The following is a 27,947-nucleotide window of genomic DNA, read 5'->3' on the forward strand; positions in this document are numbered from 1 at the left end:
TACATAAATAATGCCTTAATATAACAAAATAAAGGTGACTGATTGAGAAACTTAATATATGAATTCTCAAGTGATCAGAAATTGCTGCCATCGGGATCATTTATTTCTGACGGAGTAAAAGAGTTTTAATGAACTAGACTTACATTTCATTTCCCGCGATTTTTGTTTACATTTTGTACAGGTGGATACATCAATGACAGATTGAAATTAACAAAGAGGTAAAAGAAAAGTATTAAAATTTAAGTATAATCACACGGTGACCCATTTTAAAACTTTTATATGGTTTTTAATATCCCGATCTTTTCTGATCTTCCTGTTCCGCTGCAATATCATTATCTTCAGCGGCTTCAGCTTTTATAGTTATACTGATATTGCATTGCAGTAACCGATCATGGTGATGCTAGTGGAACTACAGGCAACGTGCAGTGCCCTTGGATACCAAGAAGGCAAAAAATATGTGAAAGAACCAGACTGTTTAGGTATGATATTCAATTTGAGATATACAGTACAACTCAATTATACAGAAACTTGATATTCCAAATTTACTGCTACAACAAAAATTAAAATACCATTTCCTGACCTGTTTAACAATTTACTGATGTAGAATTAATAGCAAATTCTTTTGTTTATCATTACTGGTAGTATTTCTTTTACAGAGACGGTCAAAGATCTTATTCGCTTCTTGAAAAGGGAGGATGAAACCTGTGACATTAGGAGACAGTTAGGGGAGGCCTGCATTTTGCAGAAAGATATCATTCCTATCCTGAAGCAGTACCACACTGACAGAGTCCTGTTTGAAGCTGTCATCAGGTAGGACTTGCTGATGCAAAAGAGCACAATTGTTTGAATGATAATCTCTGAGACGTTGAAAGTGAGGGCCACTTGAAATATTTAGTAATTTAAGCACATTCTAACTGAATGGTTTTGATATGATACTGTGTACAGGGAAATATTCCCCCTGTTTTATTTTTGCTTCTTTTGTCCTCTTCAGCAGTTGAATTCAAGACTGGGTGAATTAATTGTTTTTAAAGTAACTGTTATTTAGAAAGAGTATCTATTTCTAACTGTGTCATGGTGAATTTTAAGATGGTTGAAAACGGTTCAAAAGGCGATAACCACCCTGTATACAGTATATGATTCAATATTTATGATGTTAACTATTTTTATGTTAACTAGATTATTAGTTAACTTGACCCAGCCTGCAGTTTTGTGTTTCAACAACCACATCCCAGAGGACAAAACACTTCGAAATCATTACATTGAGATTGAGTCCCAGTTACAGAGCTATAAAGAGGTTAGAACGACCATGATTAACAGTGTCACAAAGAATATATTTAGTTAAAAAAAAAAAAAATTCCTTCTGATACATTATAATTTTCATGCTTGCATTTTACAGGTCTTTGTTGATGAAGAATTATTTGGAGTCTTGACAAGAAAAATGGGAGACCTTTTAAAATTGGTACTTTTTTTAAAATTTAATCGGTTAAATTTTCACTGACTCAGAAAGGGGTTGGATGGCCAATGGATTAATAATAAACATTTAAATATTGTTGTTAAGAAAAAGGAAAAGGGTACATGTGAAGTGTTTGTTTGATAAACTGTATTCTATGTTGATAGGACTGGGAGCACAGACAGGAGGAGGACAGACTTCTGATAGAGAGGATGCTGATCTTGATCAGGAATGTTCTCCATGTCCCACCAAACTTGGACAGAGAACAGGCAAGTCTTTGTAATTACAGCACATGCACAATCCTGAAATCAATTTTTTGCTGCTTTCTGTTTTATGCACAGATGTTTGATCATGTAACATTTACTAGGTCCTTGTTGTGCTTTACAAAACTTTTAAAGTACATGGAATAATCAAATAGGTATTTGTTACATGAAGAGTGAACTTTGTCTTGATATTTGCAAAACATTTAATATTTTAAAGATGTGTATTTTTATTTATCCTAGAGGACGGATGATGATGCCAGTGTTCATGATCAAGTTATCTGGTAATTATCAAATAAAATTACTTTTCATTTTATTTATTTATTTTTGCTAATTCAAGAAAAATGTTATATGTACATGCATTTTTAATGACTCAGGAAAACAATTGGAGAGGAAAAAATCATCATTAGGCATTGATTTGAAGCAAATTACTAGTACATGACAGAATTCAAAAATTATTTTTTATCTCTTCAGGATTCTGTCTGTCAGAGAAAACTTATATTCCTGAATGTGTAAATTGAAAAAGTGTACTTAAACATGTATATCTGCATGCTCATTTCTCTGTTATTTATTTCCAGGGCTATACACTGCAGTGGTTTGGAAGACCTTCTCCTTTACATTGCCAGTTCAGAAGATGAGAGGAATTTCTCCATGCATGTGTTAGAGATTGTCTCTTTGATGTTTAGAGAACAGGTACATGTAACTCTTTATGTACACAATTGAAGGCATTCCGTACATTAGTCATTAAGAATCTGGATAGTACCCATCATGCTCTGCAATCTGAATCAAGAGAACTTTAAATTTTTCATTTTTCACTTGAAACAGTGAAGTTTTTCAAACCTGTTCTTGAAATTACCAGGCACCAGACAATCATACCATGAAGATATTTTGAACAAAGTGTCCCAAAACTTATTTACAGTTGTTTCACATGTACAATTCGTTGCTGTTATTGTAGACTCCTGATATGCTGGCAACTGCTGGAGTTAGTCGGTCCATGACAGAGAAAGAGAAGGATGAGAGGTGAAAGCACTAAACATCACTTTATGTCTGTATTCTTGATTTAATTTCAGATATTAGTGTAAGATTAATATCATAGAGTAAAATTAACCTATTGGGGTGTCATTAAGATTGAAAGATTGTAGAACACGTATACAATATATATTGAAACGAAATCATTTTGGAAATTATAATGTCTTCATTTGAACATCTAAATTGCTATGACTCTTCAGTTTTATAGGCAATATCATCAGGTATACGTATATACTAATGCATCTTTAAAAGGTTTTATCTAATATTATTTCCTCTTTAGAGAACTTCAGATGGCTCTGGAACAGGAGAAGGCACAAAAGAGGGCCAGCTTGATGAAATTTAGCACCAGGTATACAGTGAAAGTTTCAATATTTTTTTTTCAATGATGTCTAATCTACATACATGTGTAAATGTTACTGAAATCTCTGTCATGTGAATATTTTTTTTATATTAACCTTTTATGTATTTTACATGTATCTATATACACAGACATTCTCGATTTGGCGGTACGTATGTCGTGCAGAACATGAAATCCATCAGTGACAGAGACGTCATTTTCCACAAGAACCAGAAGGATGTGTCCAATCTAACGTTTGACATCAACAAGAAGCCAAAGAAGAAAGCCAAGAATCGACAGCCAATCAAAGAGCAGGAATTGACGCGGCGTTCCACTCTGAGCATCAGACTTGGGCTGAAGGAATTCTGTGTCCAGTTCCTGGAGAGCTGCTACAATCCACTTATGTATGCTGTCAAGGTACTGAAGCTGTTTTCTTGGTAGCTGTTTTGAAGCTATTTTGACCTTCTAATGATGGAACTTTATTAAGAGTGTGTCTATGAATTTTGTATATAAGTTATGAATTAGTGTTACATGTTAGATTGTTTGGCAATGTCAATGTTAATTTAAGGTTAGTGGTGTTAAAAAGAATTGTAAGAGAATATTAATATTTATACAAATGTTTTTTTGATGTGATTGTCCATTTCATTTGATGTACAGTGAGGTATCAGTAATCTGGACACTTTTAACTAACAGAGTAATGTATAATATTGTAATAAAGAGGATACAATTATTTCGACGTATCATCAATCTAGAAAATCTAGAGAATTTGATTAGGGATGAGTGTCAAGATAAAGCAGGTTCCACTGTACCTAGATATTATCAAAATCAAATAAAACCAGCCTGATTTTGAATTATCTTAATATTAAATGCATCAATGAATAATCAATCCATACTGTGGTTTCCTTTCCAGGATATTTTAAACAGGGAGAAGGCCCAGGACCATGATGAGACGTATTATCTGTGGTCCATGCGGTTCTTCATGGAGTTCTGTAGACTACACAGCAAACAGGTGGAGCTTGTCAGGTGAGGCCCCTTGTGTCCTGGAGAATGTCTCTAAACATTTGTGTAGTGTGTTTGAGACATTGATTGAGGGGTGCAGTACATGTACATGATTATGTAAGTACATGTCAACTGTTCTCGTCAGTTGTTGATGCAGCTGAACTTTGATATCTCAAATGTTTGAATGTTGAATACAATGAATATGTATCTCAATTTTTTTTTCTTGATCGAGTTGAGCTCTGAAACAACGATGGTTCACAGAACAACTATTTCTGTAAAAAATATCTATGAATTATTTTTTTTTCTTCCAGTGAGACTATGTCTGTGCCGACCTTCCACTACATCCAGGTACAGCTCTTCCAGTACTACGAGATGATCATGATGGAAAAGAAGGAGGCCAAAGTCTGGGCTAAAAGGTAAAGATACTGTAAACATATTAAATTTAGCACGTTCAATAATTTACGGTAAATTTTTTTTCCAACAGCTTTGCATAGATTTGATTTAGTGTAGTTCTGAATGTACCAATTCATATATGCACGACATTCACTGATGTATTTTAGAAGCTGCATTCTGTCAAAAACAGTAAACGGATTAATTGTAATACATTTGAAATACTAATCATCTCAAAAGTATGAGCTTCTCTGTGACATGTCTCAAACAGGCAAGCTTACTCTGTTTTTAGCTTACCTGAGCTGAAAGCTCAAGTGAGCTTTTCTGATCACCCGTTGTCCGTCGTCCGTCTGTCCGTCCGTCTGTAAACTTTTTACATTTTGATCTTCTTCTCTAAAACCACTTGACCAAATTTAACCAAATTTGGCACAAATCATCCTTATAAGAAGGTGAATATAAATTGCAAAAATAAAAGGCCAGATTGTATTCAAAGCGGAGAAAACCTTGAAACTGTATAAAAGGGGGGTGCATTTTAAAAAATCTTCTTCTCAAGAACTACTGAGTTAATCTTAACGTAATTTAGCATAAATCATCCTTAGGGAAAGGAAAATATAAATTGCAAAAATTATAGTCGAACTCTGTTCCAAATTTGAGATATTTGCGAAAATACTAAGAAAGAATGGCTCGTTATTCCATATACATAGACTGGCAATTCATTGTGATAGACTGGTCTTATGACAGGCATCGCCAGTCTACCGCATCTCGAAAACGAGGTTCTTTGTTTGAAGCTGGCAGTTTGTTGTGCAACAGTTCACGTGCGAATATAATCTATGAAACATGGAAATAACATTGGTGCCGATTATTGTGAAGTTATTTCAACGCGTTGTCATTTTCACTTGTGAGGGTGGTTTTAGTTTGTTTTGAATTTTTCGTTTCATTTTGCTTTTTACTTGGGAAACAATCGCCATGTATTTGGAACATAAACTTCGGTAAATAGGCAGTTGATTGTTTACCTGCGAAAATGATAAAATCTGATGCATTAACAACGTACTAAAGTGCATTTCCCTTTGTTTTTATTGTTTATTAATTTCTAATTGTGTCAACAAGGATCAAACAAGGGAGCGACTTTGATTAAAATAATCGATTTTTGATCGGAATTTCCTCCGAAAGAGAATTTGAAGTAGCCATGTATTCCGAGTAATCGTGTAAATTAAATCCAAAGACAATAAAAAGATGTTAAATTTATGAATTTGAAAAGACGTTTTCACAGCCTCAGTTAAACCCTGATGTGATTAATCACCTGCGACTGTCTTATCTTTAGAGGTTATAAATACGGGTGATGCAAACACATATACGGTGCATTGAAAATTACAATCGATAATCATTACATTTCTTGTTGATACTACAATTAGAAGGTAACTTGTAATTATTTAATAACTCTGCCAATTTAATGCAAAACCGTTTGTTTACAGTTATCTTCAAAACTAAAAACTGTTGTAATTGGGTCATAGGGTAGGACTAATTTCTCCAAAATACACAGTGCATAATCTGATTTTGTGTCACCTGGCTAACTCAATTACAAAACATTTTATTTATTTAATGTATGAATGCATTAAATAAAATGAAATTTAACAAATTGAATAAGTTTTTAAAAGTTGCCTGTCATTCTACGGCTGACGCTGAAATGTTTGTTGATCATTGGAATTGTCTTGCTAAACATTATATACTTGTGTACAGAAAAATCAAAAGGATGATGTGCTATAACTACTTTCTGGGGTCCTTTCTCATTTGATAAATTATTTGAAATCTGCAACAATTTTGGTATTTTTCAAACGAGTAAATAAAAACTTCTTTTTAACAGTTCTGACACATTATAATTATGAGGATATCCGTGCATTATCATTATTTTAAAGAAAATATTGCAGCAGAAAATCATCTTGGTTTGTAGTCGTTTGTTGTTTTTGAGGGAATATGAAATAATTAATGGGCCTTAGACCAGAACTGATACCTGTATGCCTGACAATATAGTAAATTATATAGCTTTTTAACACATCATGTGATAACATTTTCCAGTCAAATGTTTTCATCGATCAAGTGAGTAAGGATATTAAACGTCACACAAGTTTACATCAGGTAAACAATTATTTAAGGGAAGACCAATTAAGTTTTTTACTGTAGCCTTAGCAACTTTTGCCACAGATTTCAAACACTGCGTACTGCCTTCCAGACTAGCTGGCGATTCTCTGTCCGTCAATCTTTGTTAACTTTCACATATGAGATATCAGCTGTGAAAATGAAATGTATCTCATCTGCATGGTATATTCATAGAGCTTGGCATCTTAAATAAACACACTAAAAATATTCACTTAGATGTGGAAAATGATAATTTCACTAATTTAAGTTCGATATTTTTTTTTCATAAATACAAATTTACCAATTGAAACAAGAAATATTGCAGGTAAATGGTAACTACCTTTTCCAGTATTTTCATCATATAAAATAAATATGCATTGCATGGCCTCTAAGACAACATATTAATGAAATAAAATGTTGGCATCCTTTAATTGTGTAGATTCAAAATGTTCAAATTATGATTACACACAATAAGGTAGGCCCAAAATGGGTGCTGATATACGTCTTAGGAAATATATGATTTTTTTTTATCTTAAATGAGCTAATACTGTTCACATATGTGCAAAAACTGTAGGAAATAATATACCGGTGTTATATATAATTAATATATCACAATATATTTTCACCCCTACCTCTTTATAAAATATTGAGTTTTAGGTCAGAAAATTATCATGGTACTTAACTTTGCTAAATATTAAATTTTACTGTTCATAATTATTTAAGGACACACGAGACGTTCCTCAATTTTATATAATTTTCCTTGATAAATTATTCCTTATTTATTAACATTTAAACCTGTTAATCCCCAAAAATTGAAGGTTTATTACCAGGCTATTTTTAGAGCTATAATATTTAGAATTTTCCTTAAAATAGCATGCAAAATGCATTTGAATGCTTATAAATAAAGTCATAGTATATATTTTCAATTGACCACTTTATATCTAAATAAAAAAAAGTATCATATAACAGGAAAATATAATTATGGAATTACTTGGTGGAAATCTTCTCATTGTGGAGATAGGAAAAAATAGAAAATAATGGAACGCAAGATAGGTTGCGTCTGACCGTTAAATGTGTTAAGTCAATGTACTTCGCCATTGTTGCTCAGGTGAGCGATGTGGCCCATGGGCCTCTTGTTTGTGTAGGGTACACCTTGCTTTAAAAGCATACCAGGAGTTGTTGATGACCCTAGATTCTATGGATCGCTCTGGCAACCGTCAGCTGGTGGAAAGTGCAAAGGTCATCAAAAGTAGGTCATTGATGAATTATATTTATGAATTGTAATTTGATGATCTTTTTCGTGAAAGAGGTTTTTTTTTATGATTATTTGTTTTTGTTGCAGACAATATATTTTATATGATGGAGTTTCGAGATACTTTTTTGACTCTGCTGAGAAAGTTCAATGAAAGTGTCCAGTCAAGGTAAATGTATTTGATTGTTGAATTTATGAGACAAGTTCAAATATTTTCTTACACAATCTTTAAAGATCAGTAAAGATTTCTTTGTATACATGTAGGTGCTAGGAAGTGTGTTGAACTAAACTAAATATTCTTGCAATGTGAATATTATTATTCTGGTACATGTATATTGAACAGTAGGTGTAAATGCATCTGCTAGCATTGAATGATGCATACAAGTTAGTGCAGCTGATTCATTTAGATTATTTTTGCATGTTACAAACACTTTCATTGCTCTGCAGGTCATTTTTGAAAGATTTAGTGGAAACCACTCATCTGTTTCTAAAAATGCTGGAAAAAATGACCAAAGGCAGTTCCAACTTTGTTGTGCAAAAGAAGAAAGCCAAAAGAAAGAAAAAAACTAAACCTAAAGGTGCTTTATGATCTGCTTGTACCCGTTTAATATCATGGTGAATTTTACAAAAATATTTTGAATCTTTTTATCTATATCGATTATATACTTTGTTATAACTCTTGTTTCTTTCCTGACATTAGCTGCACCTGACCAGCCAAGGGAGCCTACTCCTGAGGAACTGGAGGACAAATGGGATGACATTTCTGGAGAGTTGTCCTCCTTGATACAGGGAAGAGGGGAACTGCCTACAGATGTCGCTCCATTTGATGCGGCATCAGAAGTAGATATTGACCATCAAAGGTAACACCTTGTGCTTGTAGATGAAACCAAACATTAGAGACTCAAAATATGAAGAGTTTTTATATTGAATAATTTTTCCAGTATCTGTAAAATGTTGAAAATTTTCCTAATTTTAACAGCCTTTGGCCACTGCAATAAAATGAAGCACAGGAGCCCTGGATACAAGGAGGACAATAATTAATATAAACTTATTTGATTATACTGTGGAATCATTAAATTTCGTGGGGGCCAATTTTCGTGGATTGCTTAAGTTTTACAGGTTCGTGGGGACGAAATTTCGTGTATTCTCTTAAACCTACAAAGGATATATGACTTTATTATCCTAATTTATTAATTCGTGGAGGATGTTAATACGTGGATGCAAGGTACCCACGAATTCCACGAAAATTGAGCCACCACGAAATCTAATGATTCCACAGTAATTAGTTACATGTGTATAAAGTAAGAGCAGTTCAAAGTCTGTCCAGTGTGTTAATTTTGATTCTTGATGTCACACAGGGTGGATGCCTTGATTCGAATCCAGGATGCACTTCGAGATCAGCGCCCTGGAGAAGCATTGGCTCTGCTGAGGGCAGCCAGGTAAAAATAAAATGCTTAGTTAGCTCTAAATGCATGCCTTTGTGGATCATCAGTCAATTGTACATATATGTATCTTTTCACCAAAGATATGTGAGACAGTTTTTATCCTGAGTATATCATCATTTACAGGTCAACTGCATGTAATGTAGATCTCTGAGTAAATACAGGGCAAATGGTTATGAAAGATGACATTCAGTTTGTATTTTGATTTTATGTGTGGCATTTTGTAGAGAGGTTTGGCCAGAGAGGGATCAGTTTGGAGCACAGGACATTGGGCCAGAGGAAGAGTTCATGGCTGTGCGAGAAATCTTCATGTCTGACCTACCTAGTAAGTATTCTATTCATTGACCCTTACTGTCTACTTAACCTCTGTGTATGAGATAAAGAGCTTTATTCAAAAGTTTATGACTGCGAAAAGTGTCATGTTAGACCTAGCCTACCAAATGAGTATTGTATCCATTGATCCCTTTTGCTCTGCTTAACGCTTATGAGATAAAAGCCTGCTTAAGGTTTTTTGTTTCACTTCACTGTAAAAACTGCATGGTCCTCTTTATTTCTTCTATTAGCTTAATTTTGTCGTGAAATACTGTGTGAAGTATGTAAAGAAGTTGAAATCATAACTGTTATTAAAGCTGAAACATTGCCAGGTCTCCTGGATGTCACATGATTATGAATTTAAACTTACATGAACTTAGTATTATCTTTTGTTTACATTAAATAATGCCCCTAGTTCTATAATACACAATAAAATGTCCATATAAGTTGTTTTTGCCCACTCAATAACATGAGGCCCTATGAAATGAAATGACGCCAATGCATTTTTTAATCAATAACTACTGAGTACTTGTTAACAAAATGTACTGTCTAAATGATTAAGATCATTATGATCTCGAAATCGTTTTTCATTCTGAGATTGAAGAAATCCAGTAATTTCCGAAGAATCAAGAATGAAGATCAATAGCCATGAAAATTTCATGTTGGATTTATTTTATTCGCATAAAAAAAAATTGAATTAAATTTCATTCTTGATATTGGACATGTCATTACCCGGTAAATAACAGTGTAATTATACAACCAAGCTACCCACTCCATGTATACACTTTGACCCCCTGCTCCTCACTAGTTATGTCCCTTGATGTCTGTGAGGTCACTGAGCACCGATCTTCGCGCGTCAGCCTGGGTGGGGGAGGAACTGGGGCATTTTCCTCGTTGGAAATAAAAAAGTTGACAGGGGGTGGGTGATTAATGACAGTGGATCTGTTATAGTCCAGACATCGAGTCTGTCTGCAGATGTGAAATACGACGAAAGCTATAGCTGCCAGAACAATGAAGACAGAAACTGAAACTGTCAGGGCAATGAACTGAGTGTTGGTGGCTGCCAAGGACACCGTCTGCTCATTGGACATGCTATCAGGACCCAGGGGTTTCTCCGTTGGAAAAAACGTCACAGCGTGAAAACTTGTACCGAGGCCTGGTAAAGGAGTCGTTGCTGGGACAAAGTCTGATGTTTTAAGTTCACTTATCGTTTGACCGTTCAGTTCCTGTGGTGTGTAACAGACAATATCTTCTGGGTCGGAGAACTTAGAGGTTTCAAATTTTATCCACTGTCCTAGCCATACTAATCTTTGATCGCAATGGAAATTGTTATCCAAGATGTTCAGTTCCTCAATATGAGGCAGACTACCCATTATGCGGTTTGGTAAGGTGGTGAGATTGTTAGACATTAGGTTCAACTCACTTATAAATCGCAGGTTTCTCAGCATCGCAGAAGATTCTAACAAGTACTTGGCTAAAGTAGGACTGTGGCTGAGATCTAAAGTACTTAATTTCGATAGAGGTCGAAGGAAATTTCCCTTGACTGAGTCTTGGGCTATAGTGATTCCTGACATTGACAGTTGTAGAAGGTTCTCAAGGTTATCAAAAACATCTTCAGACATTTCCACAAGGTGTAACTTGTCAATGTTGAGATAAGAAAGGCTAGACACATTATAAAACAACTTTGAGCTCATATTCTGAATGAGGTTTTCTCCTATACTTAGCTTTTTAAGGGAAGTAACTTTCCTGAAAGTCCCTAAAGTTATGTTGGATATTAGATTTCTTTGCAGATAAAACTCCTCAAGCTGAGAATTTTCAGGTAATGAAATAGAATCCAGTTCACTGATTAGGTTGTTTTGAATATTGAAGTAATGAAGTGAAGGAGGAATCTTTGGCAACTCTGTTAGATAATTGTTTTGGAGCTCCAACTTGCTTAATTTCGTTAATTGTGAAAGAGCACCATCCTCTATTTCTGTTATGTCGTTGTCGTTAAGACTCAGAATTACTGCATTGTGATGAATGTCCTGTCCTATATTTGTCAAGTTATTTTCACTGGCATCAATGAATAGAACTGACTCTGGCAATTCTTTGGGGAAATGTTCGAGTAAACAATTCTTAATATTTAGCATTCTTAGAGTAGGGAGTGTGGATAAGACTCCATCAATGCTGTGTAGTGGGTTATTGTTGAGTTCCAGCGACTGGAGGGATGTCAGATCTGTGAATGTGTCCGTGTCAATGGAGGAGATGGCATTATAACCTAGCTTTAGCATTCTAAGTTTAGGTAGTAATTTAAAAGATCTAGCTGACAAGGCGGTTATTTTATTCCAAGACAGGTCAAGCAGTTCCAAGGCAGGAAGATTATTAATTGCATCATCGATATCAACCAGATGATTCTTGCTTAAAATCAGAGTCTTAAGGCTTTGCATCCTGAAGAATGTGTTCGTACTGAGTGTTCTCAGAGAGTTGTCGGTGAGATCCAGTTTTTCCAGTTTGTTCATTCTCATAAGGGATCCTGCTCCTATATTATGAAGCAGATTGCTCTGTAGCTCCAACACCACCAACCGCTGAAGGGGAATTGTTATCATTATGTCCAAAACACTCACTTGGTTGAAATTCATTTTAAGCGTCCGAGCCTCTGATGGAATTTCCGAAGGAATCTCCAACAGTTGGTTTTGGGAGCAATCGACTTCATCATAAGTGCAGTGGCAGTCTGTCGGACACTTCGAACCATGGACAAACGTACACAGTAATCCACAGATCACAAAGTAGGTGATAGCTGCCATACCGAAGAAACACTGGCAGTGTAGTACTACACGCGTACTTGTTGACGGAGATGACCAAATACCATGGTTTTCTCATAAATGTGTTTATACCGAGTAACTGTTCTCAAATTAAATCTTAATGACCCAAGAGACCCAAGAGAGGAACTTCTTGTGCAACCCAAGTGCTACTTCATTAAATTAGTGTGTCAAACATTTGTAAGTGTTTTAGAAGCATTCAGGAAACAAATTTGTCATGTTTGATTGTATGGTTGTTAAAGAAAGTCGTGACTGTAATTTTTACTTTTATTTTATTTCTTTGTTGCGACAATAAAAAAAGGTTTTTTTTAATAATTACAAAGAGTGAAATTTATCTGATGATTAAAACTTTGGACTCCTGACTTTCACAGAAGTCGAGAGACCTAAGTAAGTAATAAGTGTTTGGATACAAAAAGACCTAATAAGACGATTAGGAACTGCCAAGAACTAAACAAGTAGCATAATTTAAAATACAGTATAATGTGTATTTTTTTTAAAACCAATTCCATCATGTTTGAAATACATTAAATTCATAATTATCAAGGTAATTTTCTTCTATACCCAATTTTCAACAAATTGATGGTATACCGGTACTAATATTTTTCTGGCAAATTTTCTCATGGCTAACTGGTAGAAAAGGCGGTTTCTTACTTCTTTAATGCTAGCCGTGTTGACGACTAGAGTAAACCCCGAGTTTGTTGCACTAATGAAGCAGACTTCTCCGTTGTACTTCCTGCAGGCGTGCTATACTGAGGACCAAACCATCAGATTTCAACAGCATCCTGTTTTTACCTCTTCTTAAGTCAGATAAACCTTCCCTTGACTTTGATTTAATTGGTTTTGACAGATTCAAAATATAAACAAATTTACAGGATCAAGGCTGTGGATGTTTATAATCTTACAAGACTAAGTACTGTAATATGTTCCTTAGTTGCGACCTTATTCTTTGGATTTTGAAATTTTTCGAATTATGAATTTATATTTGATGAGATTTTTTTTATTTATAATTTAAGTAAAAGACACCAAATTGTAGAAGATTTTTGTTGTAATTAGATACAGCTATTTACCTAGGTATTTGTTGGATACCCCAGAACCATGATGCTCATTTCCACCATTAGGCACTTCTGATTTGTTGATTTGTCTACCGGTACATTTGGGGTCAATCACATAGGTACTGTGCAAAATTACATAATGTACTAGCATTAAATTTAATTGATGGGGGGGGGGGGGAGCCTGAGGTCGCCTTATATCAGCCAAAGAGCCATTAAGCTTGAGGGCTTAAGTTATATACGGCAACCAAGGTCGTGATTTTTATAATATTTAATAACTTATAGAAAATATCAAAGAAACAATTAAAAACATCATGACTGTGATGAATGATTACAATTTGCTCAATGTGTGGATACTCCATCTCTTATAAACTTTCCTGAAAATCTGTGTTATATGTTTGTATACCAAGTTGATGTCCGCATAATTTTTTGATGCCATACTTGGACATCGGAGTTGAAAGACATATAGCAAACTTTACATCGTAATAGCCTATGATTAACAGAAAGGGGGGTGTAATAACAACCGAAGAACTGGAGAGCGGGGTGTGTACAGTAATAACAACCGAAGAACTGGAGAAGGGTGTGTAATTTTATTTCGCACCCCTATAGGGCTTATTACACATGGTTAGGCAAATTTACATGATACAGAATGAAAAAGTGTGTACTTTTTGTAAGTACATTGTATACGATTTAAATAAATGCTATAGTTTTCTTAAATAGAAATTTTTCATTTCAGGGCCAACAACAGAGCCATCCATGGATTTGGTTGAAGAAGAACTTGAAGATGAAAGTAGGTCAATGAGTATTGAGACAATTCACTAGAAATTACAATCTCAAATATTCTTAGAAGCTTTAAGGGGGCACATTCAGTATGATGACCCCTCGAGTACATGTATATACTAGTATAATGTCACTCTGTAAAAACGTGGACATGAGTGTATAGAGCGTGTAAAGTGAACAATTGTGCATTGACTTACAGCGCTTTAGAATTTTAGTAACAAGTATCATAGTAATCTTGTGACAAAGCTTAAAGGGGCATGGTCACAATTTTGGTCAAATTTTATTTTTTTCTAATTTTTTCTAATTTTACTGTTTACAATGCTTTTTTAGTAATGCATTTCTAATGATCAAGCAACATTTGAGTGTCGGACAGTTGTAGAGTTATAAACAAGATGCCATGCTTCTTTAAAGTGAGGGTGTACCAGTTTGCATAATAAACATTCTAAAGTTTATTCTACTGTAATTGGATAATACATAACTTCTGAGTCAAGTGTGGTTGACATTGGGTGGGTTTATATTCAGGGTTGTCTCTAAAAATTGAAGTAGAAGGAAAAAATAAAAAAGTAGAAGGGGGGGGGGTCTGGGGGTCTTGCTTATAGCTAGACTGTGTTTGAAATGCAATAATAGCTAGGTAACTAAGGCATTATAGGTGGGGGAATTCCCCGCCCGCCGCCCCCGTGGATCTTAGAGACAGCCCTGTTATTATAATGAGTGGTAGGTGGAAAAAAGATGAATTACTTTATAGAGGAATTGTGCTATTATGAATATATAACATTTATTTACTGGCTATGAGTACAGACTTTGAAATAAATGTCATAAGGAACACATATGACATGTGAGAGAAATAATCACTGAAATGTAATGTGAAATGTTGCAAAATTTTACCAGAAATTCATTAAAGATTTAAATCACCTTTATAGTTGAAGAGGAGGAGAGGACTGCCATAGAATGTGCTGAACAAGAGTTCAACTTCAAAGAATTTCTAGCAAAGTAAGACATGTCTGCAATTGATTTAAACATATTGTAAAAGTAAAAAAGGGAATCATAAAGAAATTAATGTGGCAACCTAGAAAATAAAATAAAACATTAAAACTAAGGAAGCATTGCCTACACTTATACACTTTTATGGATTCAATTAATATAGGCGATTTGCCAGCTCTTTAATCCATATTCCTTGTATATATTTATGTATACTGTAAACCAACTCACAATTTACCTGAGATGAACTGGTTCGCGGCGACTAATTTTCGCAACCAAGCTTTATCCACACTGGTTTTTTTTATTACAACCATATAACAAATACTGGTTCGCGGCGAGATTATTTGTGAGAATAAGGATCTCGCCAACCTCGCGAAAATTTCTCACTCTTGAATGAAAGTTGGTTTACAGTATATTATGAATAAGATACTTCTTAAACTATACATTTTCATTCAAATTGTATGGATGACTAATGCATAAGGGTTAATTATACCCAACTCCAAAAGAGAAGGGGTATTACTGTTTTACCCTGTGTGTCTGTCTGTCCTTCTGTCCATCCTTCTGTCTATCTGTCCATAACAAAAATTCCTGTCACATTTTACTCAGCAACTTTTCATTGCAGGTGCTTGAAATTTGAACACACTGTTTGTTTAGGCATACCATATATTGGGATATATTTTTGTACCAATCTAACCTCTACTTCCTGTTAAATGATGACATTATTTTTAGCCAAAATTTTCAAAGAAATTTTCCTCAAAGATTTCTCGGGAACTCTTCATCTCAGATGCTTGAAATTTTAACACACTGTTTAATTAGGCATGCCATACGTTGGGATATATTTTTGTACCAATCGAACCTAAACTTCCTGTTAAATGATGACATTATTTTATAAGCCAAAATTTTCAAGCAAATTTTGTCCGATTTCTCAGCAACCATTTATCGCAGATGCTTTAATTTTAAGACACTTCTTGTTTAATCATGCCATACTTTGGGATATATTTTTGTAACGATCGGACGTCAACTTCCTGTTAAATGTTGACTTTGCTTATTTTGTATATTCACATTAGAGCAGGGGTATATTTCTAGTGAACATTGGCTCACAGATATCTTGTTTTGATTTTGACATACACAATATTGATACGAACCCTTCAAACAAATTGTTAAGAAATTGTTTTACTGCTCCTATAGATTTGGGAAGCCAGAAATTCTAAAAGCTTACGTGCTATTACTGGCGGACTATGAGAAGAACTCGGTCCACACAAACCATTGCGTGATCAAGATGCTGCACCGCCTCAGTGTGGAGCTGGGCTTTGCGGGAATGATGTTCCAGGCCTCCCTGTTTAGGGTGTTTCAGAAGATTGTTTTGTCTCCCCTTGCAAAGACAGAGAGATACCAGGTATGTGTATCCCTTGATAACTGCTAAATCATTGATGTAGTGTGTATAAAATACTGTGCAATTAATTTGACTGGAATAGAATTATTATGGAGGTAGGATTAGGGGGATGATACTTGTAAATTGTCCTGTCCAAGTTGAAACTTGGTCAAATTGTCAATACCCTGTTAGATGAAACATGTACATGTTTGTGCAATTCTTTGACCAGCTTCATTTCAGCAGTATACAAGTTTCAAGATGATCACTTTGAAGCATGAATGCATGAATAGGCTCTGTGACAAAATGTTTACCTGTAGATGTATAAAATGAATTTGATGTTCTTGTTGTTGTTTTTATTTTTTTAAAGGAAATTACCAAATTTGCTACCTATGTGATCAGACAATTTGTGGAAGTTGCTGAGAAGAACAAGAAGGTGTTCATGGAGATGTTGTTCTGGAAGGGGCACCGTGAGGCGTCAGAGATAGTGGACGGTTACGGGTCTTATCAAGGGTACAGTTGTAATCTCACCTTTTCCACAATGTTCCTTGAGGCTAAAGAAAATTTATTATTTTGTGAAGCACAATCGCCGTATTTTATAAATGCTGCAGCATCATTCAATTTATTACCATTTAAAAAAGGGAAATAACTCAATTTCAATTTAGCATACATAAAAATTGTGTTGATTAAGAAATATCTGGCCTAAAAAACAAGTAATATTGATTCATTTTGTTTGATGCCCTTGAAATACGAGCACATGTGCTTCTTGTTATCTTGAACATATGGTATTAAGAACTTCCTCTTATCGCTAAAGGAAGTGCACAAAAAAATATATTTGTTGCTTGATAAATTTTAAAAGCCTTTTGAAACTTAATAATGAGGCCGGTAATATTTTGGTTTTTTTCTATCATGAGATTTTATCAATTTAACACTCTGGAAATGTTTATGGAGATAATCCATTTTTCCCAGCATGCATCAATTTGCTGACATAGATAAGCCACATAGCTGCTGGTGACTAGGTCTATGTTTATACCAATATTTGTATCATGTGTTTCATGTGTTAAACTGTGTGTCATGTATCATGGTACAAATTTTTGTACCAATAGGATGTCAACTTCCAGTAAAATGATGACTGTTAATTTTTAGCTTTAATTTTCAAAAAAAATTTCGTCAAATATTTCGAGGCAACTATTTATTGCAGATACTTGAAATTTTAACACACTATTTGTTTAGGTATGTCATATGGTTCAATATATTTTTGTACCAATGAGACGTCAACTTCCTGTTAAATGATGACTTTGTTTATTTTTAGCCTAAATTCTCAAACAAATTTTTGTCAAAAATTTCTCAGCAACTATTCATTGCAGATGCTTGAAATTTTAGAACATTATTTGTTTATGCATCCCATACGTTGTGAATTATTTTTGTATGAATGGGACATCAACTTTCTGTTAAATGTTGACTTTGTTTATTTTGCATATTCACATCAGAGCAGGTTGATGATACATATGCTGGTTCAGTTTATGCTAGCAGAAGGAAAACAGAACTAAGACACAATGTCAAAATTAGGAAACTGAGCAATGCACCATGTGTGTTAATTTATGTTCAAACTCTTAACAATGAATTAAGAAATTCCTTAAGTGCAAGAAAAACTAAATACAATTACACTGATCCAGGGACATTCCACTCTAGATACATGTAACATTTACTGCTGGTTGGAATGCATTATCATGAGATCCAAAATTCTTCTCCAAAAACCCTGTTTTAAAATTTAAAATTTTAATTCTTATTTTGATGACGACATATTAACTTCGTTACCAAGGGTCTGTAAAAATACTACATGTATGTGTCTCAGTCTCACTGACATCAGCATCGGTGCTGCCCTCTCTTAAATGCTTAAAGATAACCCAGCAGCAGGGAGGTAATGATTTTAACAATATGGCAGCGCCCATGGATTGCAAGAATTAGGTACTGGTATTCTTATCGATATGCCTTCTTTGAGCCCTTGAGTATTTTTTCATGTTCACTTCCAAAATCACATTTCTTGAAGAATTGTCTTCTGTATAAATGTATTTAAATTGGTTTTTGATCCAACAATTATTTTCTGATTTAACCAAGAAAAGTGAAGCAGGTGTGGTCAGAAGATCAAGAGATGGAACTTCGACGTCTGTTTGAGGAACACAGCACCACAGAGGAAGGGGGTAAGTGATAAGCTATGTCATTGCCAAATGTCATGTGAACTTTCATTTTCATTTGATAACAGATGTGTTGAATTAATTTGAATTTGTTGGGGCCAACTTTTGGGGATTATGGGGTTATAGCTTTTTTTTGTGAGGATGTAATTTCATGGATTCATTAGGTTTCAAATTAAGAAAGAAAGATAACTCTTTCTAAATTAGTTTTCGACAAGGATGTAAACTCATGGGGTAGGGCTACCGATGAAAAGCAAAAAATTTGAGCCACCATGAATTCTAATGATTCCACATTAATGATGGAAAGAACAATTTATTAACCGGGTTTTCCAACAGAAAAATTCGGTTATTAAAATGGTAAAAATGGCGGGCGGGTGGGCGGGCGGGCGGCTGCCAAAAGGGTACCCTCATTGTACGGATAACTCCTCCTACAGTTCTCAAGATAGGAAGTTGTTCTTTTGCAGATCAATTGTACATATATCAGAGGTGTGCATATTGCAAGGATTTTGATTTCTGATAATTTATGAAAAAAATACCAGCTTTTGAACTTAGTCATTTTTTGGCAAAATATTGCATATAGGGTACCCTCATTGTACGGATAACTCCTCCTACAGTTCTCAAGATAGGAAGTTGTTCTTTTGCAGATCAATTGTACATATATCAGAGGTGTGCATATTGCTAGGATTTTGATTTCCGATAATTTATGAAAAAAATACTAGCTTTTGAACTTAGTCAAATTTTGGCAAAATGTTGCACATAGGGTACTCCATTTCACTGGATACGTGTTGATAGGATTATGGATACAGTTCACAAAAAAGAAAACCCGGTTTGCTGTCACATTGACAGCTTTTCTCTTGTTTTGTGACTTCATGTGGTTTTTTTTTTTTTTTTACATTTTGTTGTAGATGTCATTGAGAACATCATGAGAGACATGAGTGACCAGTCTAAAACGAGAGGGCAGATCATTAGGGAACTGAAGAAACAGGGGTTGATAGAGAGCGCTAAAGACCTGAAAAGACCAAACGGGTGAGAAATTAAAACTTAAGTTAAAATGTTAGAAAAAAATAATAATTTCATCAAAGAAAGTATGGTATATAAAGAGCATGTTAAAGACCTCAAATATAAATAGAATGTTAAAGACCTCAAAAGAAAGAAGAATTAACTAGGGTTCGGGGTAAGAACATGGGTGAATGAAAATGCCATCATGGAATTTTGTTTAGCCGATTCATTTGTTTGCCATTGCAGACCAAAAAGAGTGAAGGGCTGGAACGAAGAACAAGAATTTGAATTGAGAAACTTGTACGACAGATTTAAAAGTACAGATGGTAAGAAAAGAGTATTAAGTATCTTGAATCAATTCAAACTTCTACCTAAATTATCATAGAAAATTGGATTTATCTTTCTTGACTGGGTACCTGGTTACAATTCCATGGAATAAAATGTTCATTACATGTACCTGCACATTTCCACTTTTACATAAGGTGGAGTTGAAAAGGACTGCATATAATTCCAACTTCGTGTCTGTCCAAAAAGAAATGGTTTCGTTCTCAAAACTTCACAATTTTATCTTTGTATCTATAAATTACGATGTTCAGTCATTGGAATTTTTATTATTTTTTATGTTGTCCTTCATTGTGTATTACAGATCCAGTTGGAAACATCATATCAAACATGTCAGAGAAAAGAAGTAAGGTCAAGGTCATTGAGAAGTTGTGTGCCCTTGACCTTGTGTCAGATAGAAAGGACCTTTATAAAAGACGGAAACGGAAGCCCAAGAATCCCTGGGATGCTGGAGAAGGTGACCTGCCAATCAATGATGACTGGAGCAGTGGGGAAAGTGGAAAGGAGGGGCCAAACCAAGGGGAATCTAGTGATGGTAAAAGAAAATTTGTGTAAAGGTTTAAATTTGCTCAAGGTCATATTTGGGGTGCAACATATAGCTGATGTTAAACAAGTTTCATATAGTCATGAAAAAATCTTCAAGCAAAATTTTAAATGGATTTAAAAGAGAAATCTTTTGTCAATAGCAAACAAACATAAAATCAAAGCAAAATTCAGCTCACCTTTTTATTGTGTAAAATATATAGGAGTGTATATAGATGTTATTGCATTATTACTTATGCTGTTGTTGCAACTTATCACATTGGTTTTTTAGAATCATCTGCTCAGTCAACTTCCTCTTCGGAAGATGAAGGCGACCAGAGCGATGTTGAGGATGAAGAGCAAAACACAGTGGGTGATGTCACTAACATGACTGTAGTGATTTCCCAACTTGTGGAGAAAGGTATACATGTTTATGTGTATTTTTAAATATAAACAAGGTTTTTTGGTACATTTCAAACAGGCATGAACTATATTTTAAGAATATCTAGAGTAATGACTGAGAAAATGAAAGAGAAAAATTTAATAGAATTAATTTTTTGTTTACCAAAAATTAAGTGCATAAGGTTTTCAAAATCTTTAATTTGATTGTTTGTTGGCAAGTGGGAAATACATTGTTTTACATATTAGGTAATGTTCTCTCTGAATTTTAAAATAGGCTACAAAGACCAAATTCTGTGGATTCAAAAATGCATCAAAAGAAAAGCTGATGATAAGGAGAAAAAAGGCAAGTTGCTTTGGTTATCGTTCAATAGTGGGATATTTCATTAGATTTTTATATCAGGTTGAATACATGATAATTCATAAACTTCTTTTCTTACAGATAATACAGTCTCTGTCCCCATTGTTCCTCTCACAGAAGAAAATGAAACCGCCATGGAAGATGAAATGTTCCTGTCCTTTCTCCGCAATATTGGAATCACTTCACCCGCCAATGAGCAGGTAGAATTATTCTTTTCATTTTTGCCACTTTGTTATGAGGATTTAAGATGCATGAATCACCATTTTGGTATTCATTTCAGTTTAATGACACTACCAATTCAAATTAGTCATGGAGTATTTACCCTATTCAAAAAGGTGATACATGTTTATGTCCAGTTGAAAAGAAATGAAATATTTGGTCTTATTTTACAGGAAGCGTTTTGGAGAATCCCAGGAGAAATGGTGCTTCAAGATCTAAGGAACCTGGAGATTGGCCTAACCTTGGATGAGAATGACCAACCAGAGTCTGCAGATAAAATCAAAGTCATGCAAACAGCAACAGCCAAAGGTGCCAAGAAAAAAAACAAAAAGAAAAAGAAAGTTCAGAAAGCTAAAAAGAATAGCAAGTTTGAGGATTTGCTCAAACAAATGGCGGAAAAGAGAAAGCAGAATAAAGAGGATGGTCGCCTAGCAAGGAGAGAAAAAAAGAGGTGCTGATTTGAATCATCCTTGTTGACAATTTATTAGCTCACCTGAGCCAAAGGCTCAAGTGAGCTTTTCTGATCACAATTTGTCCGTTGTCTGTCGTCGTTGTCGTTGTCATTGTCGCCGTCGTTGTCGTCGTTGTAAACTTTTCACATTTTCATCTTCTTCTCAAGAACCACTGGGCAGATTTCAACCAAATTTGACACAAAGCACCACTAGGTGAAGGGGATTCAAGTTTGTTCAAATGAAGGGCCACGCCCTTTTTAAAGGGGAGATAATTGAGAATTTTTGAAAATTTGTTGGTATTTTTCAAAAATCTTCTTCTCAAAAACTATTAGGCCGGTAAAGCTTAAACTTGTGTGGAGGCATCTTCAGGTAGTTTAGATTCAAGTTTGTTCAAATCATGGTCCCGGGGGGTAGGGTGGGGCCACAATTGGGGGATCAAGTTTTACATAGGAATATATCGAGAAAATCTTTAAAAATCTTCTTCTCAAAAACTATTAGGCCAGAAAAGCTCAAATTAAAATGGAAGCATCCTCAGGAAGTGTAGATTCAAGTTTGTTCAAATCATGGTCCCTGGGGGTAGGGTGGGGCCACAATTGGGCGATCAAGTTTTACATAGGAATATATAGAGAAAATCTTTAAAAATCTTCTTCTCAAAAACTATCAGGCCAGAAAGACTCAAATGAAAATGGGAGCATCCTCAGGTAGTGTAGATTCAAGTTTGTTCAAATCATGGTCCCCGGGGGTAGGGTGGGGCCACAATTGGGGGATCAAGTTTTACATAGGGATATATAGAGAAAATCTTTAAAAATCTTCTTCTCAAAAACTATCAGGCCAGAAAGACTCAAATTAAAATGGGAGCATCCTCAGGTAGTGTAGATTCAAGTTTGTTCAAATCATGGTCCCTGGGGGTAGGGTGGGGCCACAATTGGGGGATCAAGTTTTACATAGGAATATATAGAGAAAATCTTTAAAAATCTTCTTCTCAAAAACTATCAGGCCAGAAAAGCTCAAATTTGAGTGGAAGCATCCTCATGTAGTGTAGATTCAAGTTTGTTCAAATCATGGTCCCCGGGGGTAGGGTGGGGCCACAATTGGGGGATCAAGTTTTACATAGGAATATATAGAGGAAATCTTTAAAAATCTTCTTCTCAAAAACTATTAGGCCAGAAAAGCTCAAATTTAAGTGGAAGCATCCTCAGGAAGTGTAGATTCAAGTTTGTTCAAATCATGGTCCCCAGGGGTAGGGTGGGGCCACAATTGGGCGATCAAGTTTTACATAGGAATATATAGAGAAAATCTTTAAAAATTTTCTTCTCAAAAACTATTAGGCCAGAAAAACTCAAATGAAAATGGAAGCATCCTCAGGAAGTGTTGATTCAAGTTTGTTCAAATCATGGTCCCCGGGGGTAGGGTGAGGCCACAATTGGGGGATCAAGTTTTACAATCTTTAAAAATATTCGGGGAAAGTTTTCGGTCCAAAACTCAGTACTTAGTGTGAAAGCACAGGTTATGAGATTAAAGGTCAATTTAAGTTTGATGAAACCATGATTCCCTAGAGAATAGTGGGGCCACGAAATGGGGAGGGGGGGGGGGGTTATAGGAATAGAGAAAAAATCTTCTTACAGGTACAACAACAAAAGGGGCTTGGTATTTACCAAAAAATAAGAGGTGGATAAAAATTGGCAGATTTTCAATTTTTTTTTAGCAAGATCTACTGTACTCAGTTGTCAAGATATTTTGATACTGTAATGCTAATTTGATCAGAATTAAGGCAATTGTTGCTCAGGTGAGCGATGTGGCCCCTGGGCCTCTTGTTTTCATCTTACCGGTATTATTTTCTTCGAATAAATTATATTTCTATAGTCTTTCCCAGGATATTTATGCCGCACATTTAGACAATTTTTAACAAAAATACACATACCTGTGAAAGAAGTGCAATTAAAATTGATGAAAGAGAAAATTTCCAAGATATCTTTATTGACACTTTATCATTTTTCACTCGGGGAAAATATACAGAAACGAAAACCAATTTCTGATGGAGATTTATGTTAGGGAATATTTACATCTTTTCTCCATTCAGAAGGCACTCGAAATACCTCGCACAATTTATCAACATTATCATCCTGGTACCTTCATCTCTTTTGCAATGTAAAATCCTCGTAGACTTTTTATTTTTAGCCGTGTATTGATAATCTTACATGCCAGAGGGGGAGTTTCAAAGAGAAATTTTTTGGATATTTTAATACTATTGAATGAACATGGTTTGAACCCAGAGGTATTTATAGAAATAGAACAATTTTAAAAAAGGTGCATCAAAAATATCTTGGGACAGACTATTGATAAAGATGTATGGAACATTCTTAGGGGTAAATTCCATATTGCACAATCTTTTTTTACCTGGACTATGAAACCATTTCTTATGCGATTCAGTTAATTATATTATTTAATGATTTGTGAATGGATTTAATTTTATAGAAACTCTCCATCTTCTGCTGTTCCTGCCACTACAATAGATGATGATGACCTCGCAGGGAACCATCAAACAGAAGTCCCTGGGACAGTGCCACCTGGCAGCACCGAGAAACAGAAAAAGGGAGTTTACTCTTCCGGCAAGAAAAGGAGAATAAAAAGACTGCTGGATTCTGATAGTGACAAAAGGTCAGAAATCTAAGTTTTCTTTTCAAAGTATTTGATCATTTACATATTAACTACTTACAAAAGTATTAGCAGTTATTTATAAAAGCTTTATACAGGTTAATTGTAGGCTCTGCCAACAAATTATGTACTGGTACATGTAAATATATTTTTACATACTGAAAAGGTTTAGAGCTTTGTCAAATCTTAAATGATTATGAAATAGATAGACTTTCTACAATGCCTCACAAAACTTTTTATCATATACATGTTATTACATGATAATTCTTGATGCCCATTTATCCAAGACTTTTCTGGTTGGAGTATTGAAGTTTAATTTTTAACATTCGTAAATGTATCTTGTTGGTTGTTATAAGTTTGTCTTATTAAATAACTATTTTCTTTAAAGTTATGGCTCTGACAGTGAAAAAGAGAACCAATCGTTTTCCCAGCCAGATAAAGAAGAGGAAGACGGAGAACAGCAGACCCAGCCCCTGAGGTTTGACAGTGATGATGATGATGTACCACTGGTTTCTATGGGAAAGCGAAGCAGAACTGCGGGCTCAGACACCAGCCCAGAGGGCAAAAAACCAAGGCTGATGATTGATGATGATTCAGCAGATGAAGTTGTGTCTAACAGTGAGTATAAAGTAACTTTTGTACTACTGTATGCTGTTAAATTCAAGTCCCCGTTAAAGGTTAGCAACATTTACATTTACAGGGACCAAAAGAGAACAGCAATATTCTTTGTTATGGGAAAAACTAAATACATTAAATGTATTAATGTTGTTTGAATACAATTCGGGTGACTTCACTATTTCTGGTATGAATATTATGGGTGTGCTATAGTTGTTGTAAGATTGAGATAATGGGGTTTGTCTGTCTATTTAATTTTATGTGTAAAATATATTTTAATTAAGAAGCAATTTCACTGTAATTAAATGAGAATTTCAAGATAAGTTTAGGCCATAGAAACTTTATGAAAAGAAAATGCACTCGTTTGAATCACAAATAAAAATAATAAAATAAATTTTAAAAAATATGTGTATTTGTACATGTATATTTCAGGTAAGAGAAATTCCAACAAAAAAGCCAAATTATCTTTTGATTCTGATGACGATTCACAATCTTTGCCATCTCCGAAAAAAGTTTCTAAACCAGACTCTAAACGACAGCTGATATCTGACGACAGTGAAGAGGAGGAGGATAAAGAGCCATCACCAAAAGAGTCGGGTAAAGACTGACATCAATGTGTGATGTTTTTGTTATAAAGTATGCAATCATATTCTCTCTTGATGCTTAATGCATTTTTTGGCAGCGTGTACATGTATATAGAATATTTTTAGAAAAAAAAGCCCTGTAATTGTTTCTTTAGTATGGATGCACAAATTGAAATAGGAAATATGATTTTTGGTTACCTATTTTAATGGAATATTTGCAAAATGATTTGATCATGCTTAATTTAATTAAGAAATAGAAATAATGTATGAGTTTTCGTGAATGTTGCAGAATAACCTCCAAGGTCGAGAAATGTTGTTTTGAAATATAAAAGCAGAGGTGTTAGCCGAGGCTTTTATATTTCAAAAAACATTTCGAGACCAAGGAGGTTATCCTGCAACATTCACGAAAATAAGAACTTTATTTCTATTCTTCTAACAGTCCAGTATTTCTACAGATTGTTTCTCCTATAGAGAGACGATCTAGGTCATTTTGACGGCTGTTTCGTGTAACGCCAATGGTTTTGTTAGTAATGTTTACATGTGTATCGATTAAAGAAATCACATGCAGACGACAGACTTTTTCTTAGGATTTTAATACCCTTTACTTATTTATAAAATATCTTTGAATCACATTCCTAATATTTTAAGGGCAATTTAATATGATAATTACTACTATATTATTACTACTATATTTTATGTAAAAACATGCTGTGAAAATGTGCTAGGGAGGTCCTAGGAACAGCCGCATTGATCTCTTAAAGATAAAAATTTGAGGCATTACACATTGTTTTGACTGGAACTAACACGTGAAATTGACATGGTTCATGGTATATTGGAAAATAATGTCTGTGGCACCTCTTTGATCTTCGCAATAACTGTAGTAGAATGGTATATAATTCTGCTTTTCTAAAATTCATGTACCTTTATTTAAAAATGTTATGCAAAACTCTTGGTTTCACAATTGTTTAAAATTTGTACAAAATTGAAAACCTTTTAATTTTATACTATCAAATGTTTTGCAGCCTCTTTCCCGGCCACTTTACTGACACAACCTCCGGATGACTCCGATTCGGATCTGGATGACCATGTTCCACTTCGACAAGTTCTCCACAAGAGGAAAATCATTTCTAGCGACGAGGAAGATTAGCAGGATGTATGAGAAAGAAACTTGAACATTAACAGCTACAATTTACGAACAAGTGGAAATTATTTCTCCCTCTAGAAAGCACTATAGGGGTACCGATATTTATAAAGTGAGATCTCACTTTTGAATTGCTTTTTCTATACTAGTATTTAATACTGTATTAATCAGTGAAAGAAGGATATTATTTATCTGCATGTCATGAAATAAAACATTAAACATATGTATTTTTTATTTTCTTTGCAAAAATTTTTCCAAGCATGTGGTTGTATTTTTTGTATCTTTAATATTCTAAAATACAGCAATGTTGTCTTCCATATTTTACATATTTTTAAGATGATATGTTTGCATGACTAGATGAATGTGAAGTCGTCATTATAATATTTTTTTCACTGCTCTTCAAAAGGCATTTCAGTGAGTAATTTCAGATGATTCCCATAAATTTAAAACGATACTGAAATACTAAATGAAGATTTATTAGGGCCTCTCTCTGTGAGCGCCCTATAGTGATCAGTTGTCCATATGTCTGTGCGAGCTTGCTTGTCTGGAGCATATCTTCTCTTCCCTTGGCCCAATTTGGGTACTTCACGCACAGAGTGCCTATGGGTAAAGGTTGTGCAGTGACATTGAACCATGTTTCCGAGTCTAAGGTTAAAGTTGTGGCAGAATTATATCCAAATTCTTGTCTGGGGCATACCTTCGCTTTCTTTGGTTCAATCTGGCTCATACTTCACTCACAGAATGTCTTTGGCCAAAGGGTGTGCAGTGGCCTTGAATGAAGTATGTAGGTCAAGGTTTTAAGTCATTGGACCATGCAAAAATCCTTTTTTTTTTCAGAGCATACATACTTTCCACTAAGCCCTATTTGGCTCATGCTTCACATAAACA

At 34.6% G+C, this 27,947-nt stretch overlaps 2 protein-coding genes across 2 annotated transcripts; one reads left to right on the forward strand and one right to left on the reverse strand.

Moving 5' to 3' along the window:
• The first annotated feature begins 98 nt into the window (after positions 1 to 98).
• Positions 99 to 27,282, forward strand: LOC105338258 (protein timeless homolog). Its single transcript, XM_011443278.4, has 35 exons — positions 99 to 218; positions 383 to 479; positions 657 to 810; positions 1,177 to 1,294; positions 1,397 to 1,459; positions 1,618 to 1,719; positions 1,954 to 1,994; positions 2,289 to 2,403; positions 2,666 to 2,730; positions 3,020 to 3,088; positions 3,229 to 3,493; positions 3,987 to 4,099; positions 4,387 to 4,491; positions 7,744 to 7,847; positions 7,941 to 8,019; positions 8,298 to 8,428; positions 8,551 to 8,710; positions 9,209 to 9,289; positions 9,520 to 9,617; positions 14,188 to 14,241; positions 15,152 to 15,221; positions 16,398 to 16,605; positions 16,949 to 17,091; positions 18,697 to 18,779; positions 19,676 to 19,796; positions 20,016 to 20,095; positions 20,416 to 20,646; positions 20,926 to 21,054; positions 21,310 to 21,378; positions 21,475 to 21,593; positions 21,786 to 22,063; positions 24,540 to 24,722; positions 25,108 to 25,337; positions 25,767 to 25,931; positions 26,941 to 27,282. The coding sequence occupies exons 2-35, from the start codon at positions 392 to 394 to the stop codon at positions 27,063 to 27,065; spliced, it is 4,239 nt and encodes a 1,412-aa protein (XP_011441580.3). The 5' UTR covers positions 99 to 218; positions 383 to 391; the 3' UTR covers positions 27,066 to 27,282.
• LOC105338257 (leucine-rich repeat-containing protein 15) lies at positions 10,254 to 12,501 on the reverse strand. The gene has a single exon (XM_011443277.4). The coding sequence runs from the start codon at positions 12,385 to 12,387 to the stop codon at positions 10,369 to 10,371; it is 2,019 nt and encodes a 672-aa protein (XP_011441579.3). The 5' UTR covers positions 12,388 to 12,501; the 3' UTR covers positions 10,254 to 10,368.
• Positions 27,283 to 27,947: the final 665 nt, after the last annotated feature.

Source organism: Magallana gigas, chromosome 5, assembly GCF_963853765.1.
Source record: "Magallana gigas chromosome 5, xbMagGiga1.1, whole genome shotgun sequence".
Lineage (NCBI taxonomy): Eukaryota > Metazoa > Mollusca > Bivalvia > Ostreida > Ostreidae > Magallana > Magallana gigas.